The sequence below is a fragment of the Phytophthora parasitica genome (assembly GCF_000247585.1).
Source record: "Phytophthora parasitica INRA-310 unplaced genomic scaffold supercont2.69, whole genome shotgun sequence".
NCBI lineage: Eukaryota > Oomycota > Peronosporomycetes > Peronosporales > Peronosporaceae > Phytophthora > Phytophthora nicotianae.
In genome coordinates this window covers 2,645-11,197 of record NW_008649055.1, presented here as the reverse complement: position 1 = coordinate 11,197, position 8,553 = coordinate 2,645, and the positions used below count along the sequence as shown (strand labels likewise).

The 8,553-nt window shown below is 49.4% G+C and overlaps 4 protein-coding genes across 6 annotated transcripts; 2 read left to right on the top strand and 2 right to left on the bottom strand.

Moving 5' to 3' along the window:
* Positions 1–1,373: 1,373 nt before the first annotated feature.
* On the bottom strand, positions 1,374–2,289 carry PPTG_17561. 2 transcript variants are annotated; one of them, XM_008915215.1, is made up of 4 exons: positions 1,911–2,289; positions 1,752–1,836; positions 1,620–1,688; positions 1,374–1,553 (listed from the first exon to the last, which is right to left on the bottom strand). In XM_008915215.1, exons 1-4 carry the CDS (start codon positions 2,159–2,161, stop codon positions 1,476–1,478), a joined length of 483 nt encoding a protein of 160 aa, XP_008913463.1. In that variant the 5' UTR covers positions 2,162–2,289; the 3' UTR covers positions 1,374–1,475. The 2 variants fall into 2 exon arrangements, with proteins under 2 accessions (XP_008913463.1, XP_008913464.1); XM_008915216.1 differs by having other exon boundaries at positions 1,620–1,836.
* Positions 2,290–2,403: 114 nt separating this feature from the next.
* PPTG_17560 (tRNA pseudouridine(38-40) synthase) lies at positions 2,404–4,351 on the top strand (the record flags this gene model as incomplete). Its single annotated transcript, XM_008915214.1, has 4 exons — positions 2,404–2,769; positions 2,842–3,550; positions 3,631–4,154; positions 4,226–4,351. 4 exons carry the CDS (start codon positions 2,404–2,406, stop codon positions 4,349–4,351), a joined length of 1,725 nt encoding a protein of 574 aa, XP_008913462.1.
* A 234-nt stretch (positions 4,352–4,585) lies between these two features.
* PPTG_17559 (hypothetical protein) lies at positions 4,586–6,150 on the top strand (the record flags this gene model as incomplete). The annotated part of the gene is made up of 7 exons (XM_008915213.1): positions 4,586–4,665; positions 4,736–4,806; positions 4,879–4,911; positions 4,994–5,115; positions 5,191–5,321; positions 5,390–5,625; positions 5,708–6,150. 7 exons carry the CDS (start codon positions 4,586–4,588, stop codon positions 6,148–6,150), a joined length of 1,116 nt encoding a protein of 371 aa, XP_008913461.1.
* A 5-nt stretch (positions 6,151–6,155) lies between these two features.
* PPTG_24109 lies at positions 6,156–7,485 on the bottom strand. 2 transcript variants are annotated; one of them, XM_008915211.1, is made up of 4 exons: positions 7,168–7,485; positions 7,054–7,093; positions 6,682–6,989; positions 6,156–6,612 (listed from the first exon to the last, which is right to left on the bottom strand). In XM_008915211.1, exons 1-4 carry the CDS (start codon positions 7,341–7,343, stop codon positions 6,315–6,317), a joined length of 822 nt encoding a protein of 273 aa, XP_008913459.1. In that variant the 5' UTR covers positions 7,344–7,485; the 3' UTR covers positions 6,156–6,314. The 2 variants fall into 2 exon arrangements, with proteins under 2 accessions (XP_008913459.1, XP_008913460.1); XM_008915212.1 differs by having other exon boundaries at positions 7,054–7,485.
* Between the last annotated feature and the right edge of the window lie 1,068 nt (positions 7,486–8,553).

Genomic DNA, 8,553 nt, shown 5'->3' with positions numbered 1-8,553 from the left:
CTTGCGTGTAACCCCGTTACAGACTGGGATGTCGGTGATTACAAAAATCGTTGTGCTTAAGTACAGACGATCCCCTCGGTAGTAATCCCTAGACTTGGAATACTCCCTCAACAGCAATAAATTTGCTGTTCCTGTTGACCAGTTGCTTACAAACCCAAGATATTATTCCCTTTTGTTGTAAAATGGAATACATTTGACGTCAAATAATTCTATTCTGGGATGCTTAACTATGGGAACAGCCATAACTGCACAAGAGCAATATCGTTGCCACGAATGTTGAACCGATGAAGCCTATCCTTTTGACCACTTTGGGCATGACTCGGGTTTAGGATCACGGAGAAGCGTTCTGCGATCAGTCTAATTGCCTCATCCATGACGGTGGCACCCTTCTCTTTACACCAGGGCCTCCAATAGGCAAGGAACTGTCGATTTTTGAATGGCGCACCGCGTGCCGCATTTTGTGACCAACCGCGAGACCGGAGGTGGCTCCAGCTTTTTCTGCGCATTAATAACTACCAGATCATTGCTTCTGACGCAACCAGAGGAAGATCGTAGATTCTACGAGCCCATTAATCTAGCTCTATTAGGGACAAATTAGGGATGTGAGAATGGTGCTAACATATTTGTACAGCAGTCATTGAGTGTTGGTGAGTGTGAGGAGGACTGATTGGGCTAGAAAGGAGGATATATTGGTGTGGTGAGGCAAAACTGGCAATAGGAGAGCAAAACAGGGTGAAACACCAGTAACGGGCTACATCAATCGTAAATTTTGTGCACTGTTCCAAGCTAAAGGGACTCGGATCCATTTTTATGGGATAGGAATACCCCTAGACAGAAATAAATTGTTGGCTAGAAGCGCTATGACTGCCGAGGGGATTGTCTGTATTTTTTTTGCTCAGAAGTTCAGACAGAATCTTGACTTAGAAGTTTAGACACCAAAACAAGTACTTTGTATCGAAAAAAGTGTGCACCGCCTTTGATCTATTTTTATTATGGTGGGCCATAAGCTATGAACAGTCAAGGAAAGAACATTTTTTCAGAAAAAGTGCTTTATGGTGTTTTCAGAATTTTTTTGAAAGAGAAAACCATGGTTCGAGCGCTGCCGAAGAGTGTCATCGAGGACATCAGGGCGGACACTCGACAAATGCTGTCAACACGCAAGGGCTTCGAGGATCAGCCCGATATCCGCCGAATAGCTCTAAAACACCGTTGCTCTACTAATCACGGTGGCATCCTATCATGCTTCAACCAAGTGCAAGGTAATCAAGGATCGGTGGCATCCTATCATGCTTCAACCAAGTGCAAGGTAATCAAGGATCGGTGGCATCCTATCATGCTTCAACCAAGTGCAAGGTAATCAAGAATCGATGGAGGAATGCAATGGTGTCCATGAGAAAATGGGGTCTAGTATTTTAAGGCTGCGAATGTGCAGCAGCTACATGTGGTGCTGGTGGAGATCAGCAGCCTGGAACAGTTTAGTGCTCCTCGTTCTGGCAGTGCTCCTTGTAGGCAGCCTCGTCCAGCAGGTCGTCTAGGTCCGACACGTCGTCAAGCTGCAGTAAGTAGTAAAACGTAGTCAGCAAAGCTACTGTGTCAATTCTAGATGTAGTGCAACAAACCTCGAGCTTGATGAACCAGCCGCCGGTCATGGCCTCGTCGTTCACGAGGTTGGGGCTCTCAGCCAGGTCCTGCAATGACAACATCAGTTATTAACATTATCCTTTCACAGACGCATCAGCGACTGCTCTCACCTCGTTCACAGCCGTAACCGTGCCCGCAGCGGGCGTGTACACGTCGCTGGCAGCCTTGACGGACTCCACGGCACCGAAAACGTCGCTTCACGTCCAACGAATGATACACAGCAACGTTAGTATCCGTTGGCACACCATAGACTTCAGAAAAGCACTTACCCCTTGGCGAACTTGTCGCCCACCGACGGCAGGTCCACGTACACGACGTCGCCCAGCGAGTTCTGGGCAAAGTCGGTGATTCCGATGGTGCCCTCCTTGCCGTTGAGCGTCACGTACTCGTGTTGCGGCGTGTACTTGGTCGAGAAGAAGGCGAGACCCGCGGGGCGCTGCGAGGTCGCGCGCCAGGCCGCAGGGGTGGCCGACTTGAGAGCACGTGCACGGAGTGTCTGCGAGAGGACGCGGAGAGCCATAGTCTACAGAGGAGAAGAGGAGCGAGCTTCGGTTGCCTTCGAATTGTCGAGTGAAGAGATCATGGTGGTGCGATCAGGTGGTGCGATCAAGTGGTGTGGCTACATCCGAGTATCGTAAATTACTATGCTCATACAAACCTTACGTACAGTTGACAACCATATGGCATCAGGAGTGTTTTGGCGCTGTAACTTATAGCCTGTAAGCCAGCGCCACTGGCTCAGTGGTCGAAGCAGGTCAAGCCATGTTGACGCGTTTCGCTCTGCGTCCTGCAGGACGTACAGCTCTGCGCAGCTCCTTTTGTCGCGGTCTAGCTGCTTCGTCTGGTACTGATGATGGTATCAAAACAGGGCGTCGCTGGACGGACCTCTTCACTACTACGGAACCCGCAAAGCTGGTCAAGCGCAAAGTGGCTATTGTGACCGGCTACATGGGCACGGGCTACCACGGGCTACAGCTGAACGACAACGTGAAGACCATCGAGGACGATGTTCGTCAGGCTATCTTCGATGCAGGTGCAATGCGCGAGTCCAACTTTGTGGACCTGGGCAAGATTGACTGGGCACGCAGCAGTCGTACCGACAAAGGCGTACACGCTGGCTGTATTGTGGTACGTGCTGCAGCTAAACAAGTGTGTGGTGGTGAGATTCTGATACTTTTGATTTTGTTTTGCTTGCTGCAGTTCTCTGGCAAGCTGCTGATCGACGAGGAGAACAAAATGGACCCGGTGTCGGGTCGAGTTTACGGACTGAAGGAGGCACTGAACGCCTCTCTACCTGACAACATCCGCGTGTTTTCCTGCACGAGAGTAAGCAAGCGCTTCTCTGCTCGCAAGAACTGCGTGCTACGGGAGTACGAGTACTTCATGCCACTCTCGTTCCTGAAAGATAGCCTCGTCGGATCGGATGGCGAGGACTTTGACACGGACGAAGCTGTTGCCGAGTTCTGTCGCGCACTGCGTCGCTACGAGGGAGTGCACGATTTCCACAACTTTACCCGCTCGAGATCGTATTTCTACAAAATGCAAGCGAAGAGGAAACATTACAGAGCTAATTACCAAAGGAACGCGGCTGAAGACGAGAGTGACGACGTAGACGCTGAGGATGTTGAAGATGAGAGTGCTGAAGTGGACTCTGTTGTCGACGACTACTCGGAGGAGTCGAGTCAGTTTGAAGATGAAGAGGAGTTGACTCGCAAGCTGCTGCTTCGTCACCGCCGATCCATTTACTCGTGCTCGGGCACTCTCGTCCCGGATTTCTGTGGTGAACCACACTTGCGTGTTCACATCGTCGGCCAAGCTTTCCTGCTCAATCAGATCCGCTGCATGGTCGGTGGTGCTCTGGCTGTGGCGACGAAGGGCATGTCCCGAGTTGAGTTCGATGCTGCTTTGTGTAAGCAACTTCTGATGTGTTCTACCATGCCATTAGGCTGCTGACGTCTGACTGGATATGACTTGTTCTCTTTCCTGTAGTGACGAACCGTATTGTGCGCGTCCCGATTGCTCCAGCGGAGGGACTTGTTCTTCTTAGCAGCTCGTTCGGAGGAAAGAGCCACACTGTCTCGCTGTATGAAGACCCAAACACCGAACTGGCGAAAGAGCGCAAGGACGTCGTGCATCGCGTTCTCTTGAACCGCAAAGAGGATGAGGAGATGAGACAGTTCCGTGAGGAGGTAATCTACAAGGAGATCTCGAGAAGCTGGGATATGGAAGAGAAGATGGATCGGTGGCGCGCCTACCTCGAGCGTTGTTACGAGGCTAATGAGCGTCTCAACCAGGACGAATTGTCAGCTGTGTTGTACGAGATGGACCAAGCCAAACTCGCGACCAAGAACAAGAACCAAGCACACGTTGAGCAAAATCGCTTCGAACTCACTGAGTACGGACGTAAGAGTGTGGGCGCTTTGCTGCCGAAACAGTTCGCCACGAAACTGTGTGTCCGATACAGTGTGGCTCCCGGTATCTTCACATCGGACCTGCGCCGTGCCGTCACGCGGGTAAGTTTGTCTGAGATGGAGTAGAAAGTTGGCTCCAGTGCTCTAATGCGTATTGTTGGTCTCTGCTACAGCATTTGAAGACCGGTAAGATCCCTCTCGATGCGGATGAAGAGCAGATCCTGGAATATATCGACAACTATGGCCCAGCAAACCTCGCCAAGGAAGGCCGCAAGCTTCGTCTTAGCATTCGAACGTGATGGTAGCATAAGGAGCTCCTCAGCAACAATAGAGTAGCATTGTAGCCATCGCGTCATGGCTACATGAATATTTGGTGTGTGTACACCAAGTGGTCTTAGTTCTCCCTTTCGCTATTCTCGAACGACGTCACCAGTCAGCAGCAACAGGATCGGCGCGTTGACACGACACTACTTTCTACAATGGTGTGGACCGTCACGCATCTCTCAACTAGAAGTATATCTAACTTGTGGGCTATGAATTGTCCTCAGTTTGGCTTTGGCGGAGACGGCAATCCCTTTGGCGTGCAGTTTAACTTTGGTGACTTCCCACAGCGGTGCGTGTGTCGGCCTCACCAAGGGATACGATACGAAATACTCATCATACATGAATTGCTGGGCCTGTAGCTTTGACGAGCACTACCGAGTGTATCCCGTTTCATTCTGCGACAAAGCACACCTAGAAGATGGCGACAAAAGTACGTTCCTTAGCTGCAGAATGTTATTATCGAGACCCACTAACAGTATTCTGCTGCTTGTCTCTTTGATAGTTTTGCTACCTCCTTCAGCTCTTGAGACACTGGGTATGCGTTGTATTGATGGCATGGTTGTATTGATGTGGAGCATGGAGTCGAGCGACTAATTCCTGCTTATTTGTTGTTTTAGCTCGTCTGCACATTGAATATCCGATGCTTTTCAAAGTGACGAATGAAGGAGTGGAGCGCTCGTCACACTGCGGAGTACTGGAGTTCAGTGCTCCAGAGGGGAGCTGCTACATGCCGTACTGGGTAAGGTTACGTGCTACTATTTGAGCCTTTGATCGTCGTTTTGACAATAAAGTTTTGATCGTAAAATGACGACAGATGATGCAAAATCTGTTCGTGAAGGAGGGCGGAATTCTCAATATTCAGAATGTGTCGCTGCCCAAGGCGACATTCGTGAAGCTACGGCCACAGTCGCAGGATTTCTTGGATATCTCCAACCCACGCGCAGTGTACGCTAGCCTTCGTAGAAGTTGACGTGCCTTGTGCTACGTATTAATTAATGTTCTGTTGTGTGCAGTTTGGAGGGATCTCTTCGAAAGTTTTCGTGCATGACGGTGGGCGATACAATTTGCCTCAAGTACAACAACAAGAACTACATGTTGGATGTGCGTGAGGTCAAGCCTGAGCCTGCTGCCTGTATTATTGAGACAGATTGTGAGGTGGATTTCGAGCCTCCAGCCGACTACGTCCCCCCTGTACCCCAATCTGCAGCAGTGGCCCCTCCCGCGGCGCCGTCAGATATTCCTTATGGAGGTACAAACACGCTTTGGTCAGAATGTAAAATCGCCTTATTATTCGTTTTCTAACACCAATATCTTCATGACTGCATGGCCAGGTGTTCCAACGATGAAAGCAGAAGACGTCAAGCCTCCTCGTCTCGGTGGCACTGGATTCGGCAGCGGGTTGCGGCTTAAGAAAAGTGGCGAGAAGAGCTCGACAGATGCAGATGCACTGCGTGCTGCTCGCTTGCGCAAGTACGAGGCGTTCCACGGTACTGGTCACTCGCTCAGTGGTAAGACATCCACATTCAGTGGCGCTACGGCTGGAGGTACTCGCCTGGGAGGCAGCAGCAATGGAGGTTACTCTCTCAACGGAAGCAGCAGCGCCAGCAACAGCAATGACACGACTGCCAAAGCTAAACAATCGGTGGGCCACCGCCTTAATGGTGAGGCGGTGGGCGCTTCCGATGACGAGGAGATGAAGGATGAGGAGATGAAGGAGAACGAAGAGCACAAGGGTGTCGTCCCGTTCCAAGGCGAAGGCCGACGGTTGAGATAAATGAGAGGCGCCTAGCAAACGTTTGGCGACGAAGGTTTCAAGTTATTGAGCCGCTTGGCTCCCGTACATGAGTGCAGCCGTCGCTAATGGGAGGATGTCGATGAATAGGACACACTTTCTCAAGATGTATCCATGCCTTTAGCTAACTTGTACTTAATATCTGTCTATTTGTCAGCTAGCGCGACCAGTACACCTGACGTGACCTTGGTGCGTCGAACCATCCCACAGCCCTCCATATCGGCTAGATGAAACTCGAGCTGGAAGCGCGAGTGTTTCGTCTTCAGCTTCTTCAGTTGCTGCTCATGCATCTCCTTGTATTTTGTGCGCTTCAGCGTGCTCACGATCTGCGTCCGAGTCTTCTTGATGGCAGACACAAGTTTTCCTATCCCCGGCATTGAGAAGGAGTACGCCTCGTCATCTAACCGAGTCGTTGGCAGCAGGAAACCAAGACGTTGAATGCATCTAGTAATATTCCCACTCATGGTCAGTCAATACGTTAGACCGAAAATTACGTTGTCTTTCGTCACGTACCCCATCATAACTCGAATCTCCGATTCGTCTGAAAAACTCACGACCTTACTCATCCTCGATATCAAGACTTGTAATGGAGCAGTAGACAATGAAGTGAGAGTCGGAAGCGCTCGTCCGTACGCTGCCATAGCGTTCAGTTTTAAGGAGATCGCTGAATCTCCTGGGTGCTGACGTAGCTGCTCACGAAATATATTCTCGTACTTCTTCACTTCAGCAATGTAGTCTTCTGCACGAATAATTACCGTGTCTTCTGATCCCGTTGGGATTCTAAATGTTACCAACTTGCCTTTGTTTCGCAGCCGATGAACCTTCAGACGACAGTAAAATGCAAGTTAGTTTATTAAACGAAGGTCGGTGCATCGTAAGCTTTACATTCTGGTCGATGAATGTCCGATTTGGTAGAATAGTGTATCTGCGAGTACAAAATATCATTTACGAAAGAGTAAGAGCAGCCGCATCGAATCAAGTGTATAAGCTAAGAATTACAGTTGGTGCCAGACTACCACCGGGGGAAAACCAAGAGCTGCAAACCCGTCGGCGTTGCGACTCAGCAGCAACTGAATGGAGGCCATCGTGTCGTCGATGAGGTCGGCGGAAGCGCCCCATTCTCCGTCATCGTCCTCGATTGCGGTGGCTTGCTTGCGCTTGCGTCGTCGTAGCATGAAGTTGAATTTCGTTTTTCGTTGGCTTATAAAGGTGGCTAATAACTCGTCTAAGTAGCGCGTCAAATTAACAGCTTATCCTAAGGTAACAGAATGGTGGATCCTGTCCCCGACTGGCAGATCTTGTTTTTAGCATTCCCTGGATTTTGCACAAAACTAAATTTCGCAAACGGTCCATGTTTACATACACGCTGTGTATACATTTTCATCTTAAAATATTAACAACTGACTGTCATTCATCGACTTGCCAAGCAAACGAGACAACCACAACACCGGAACTTGCTAACAAGAGACGATTGCATGGACCCACCTGCCCCAGGTCCTGTGGGGACTGAAGCTACAAGCTGTCAGCCGCCAACTCAGCTCACGGTTACTGGGAAAAGAAAAGTTACATGCGACGAAGCATACATGACGGCGGACGATGCCGCTACGAGCCGCAATATTACAGGGTCGACAGACACAGGCGACAATAGACTGAACGTTGGAAATGATATGCAAAGAAGATTATTTTTATCGTGGCAAGCTTTTGAAGCATATCTGTCTGAATACGAGGGGCTGACATTCCAGGTAATGGCAAAAGTACAGTATTTGCTCTGTCTAAAAACGCTGAACTAACTGCTATAATTCTCATTCTTTAGAAATTTTGCGTTCGATCCAACAAGACAGCAGTAGCGCGGAACAAAGCTATTGATCGCGAGAACTCTTCAGCTCGACCCATCCCGCTCGAATGGAAATTCTACGCAAAGACCTACGAGTACACACATGCTGGGATTTACAAAGCCAGAGGGGAAGGAAAGCGTTCTCGTCAGGAGTCACGTGCCTTGGACTGTAAAGCGCAGGTACGTTAATTGAACAAATTAGTATTGTTGTTAGCAATTGTTATTTTTCAGATTCTAATTTGTAAATGCTGTAGTTTAACTTGTGTGTCCGCTGCAATGGACAAAATGGAGAGTTCACATTGTGTGTGACCAAGACTACACTTGTGCATAATCACGCGCTAAGCCTTCGTACGTTCCAGCACTACCCTTCAACGAGACTGGCAATACCGAATGAGGTTATGGACACGGTCGATGTTCTTCAGCGTTCTGGAGTAAAAAGCAAGAGGTTGCTCAAATACATCAGAGAGAATTCAAGTTGTAAGGTAGTAGGGCGTGATGTACACAACTTGGTGGCTCGCCTTAAAGCCAGCGAATCTGGCTCAAGCACAGTT

Excerpts from the sequence above, each read along its gene's own strand:
- PPTG_17561 (XM_008915215.1), bottom strand. The coding sequence starts at position 2,161 with ATGGCTCTCCGCGTCCTCTCGCAGACACTCCGTGCACGTGCTCTCAAG. Across the intron at positions 1,837-1,910 it reads GGCGACAAGTTCGCCAAGGG|CGACGTTTTCGGTGCCGTGG; the intron begins GTAAGTGCTTTT and ends TTGGACGTGAAG. Across the intron at positions 1,689-1,751 it reads CGGTTACGGCTGTGAACGAG|GACCTGGCTGAGAGCCCCAA; the intron begins GTGAGAGCAGTC and ends TTGTCATTGCAG.
- PPTG_24109 (XM_008915211.1), bottom strand. The coding sequence starts at position 7,343 with ATGCTACGACGACGCAAGCGCAAGCAAGCCACCGCAATCGAGGACGAT. Across the intron at positions 7,094-7,167 it reads GTGGTAGTCTGGCACCAACT|ATACACTATTCTACCAAATC; the intron begins GTAATTCTTAGC and ends TTGTACTCGCAG. Across the intron at positions 6,990-7,053 it reads GGACATTCATCGACCAGAAT|GTTCATCGGCTGCGAAACAA; the intron begins GTAAAGCTTACG and ends TGTCGTCTGAAG.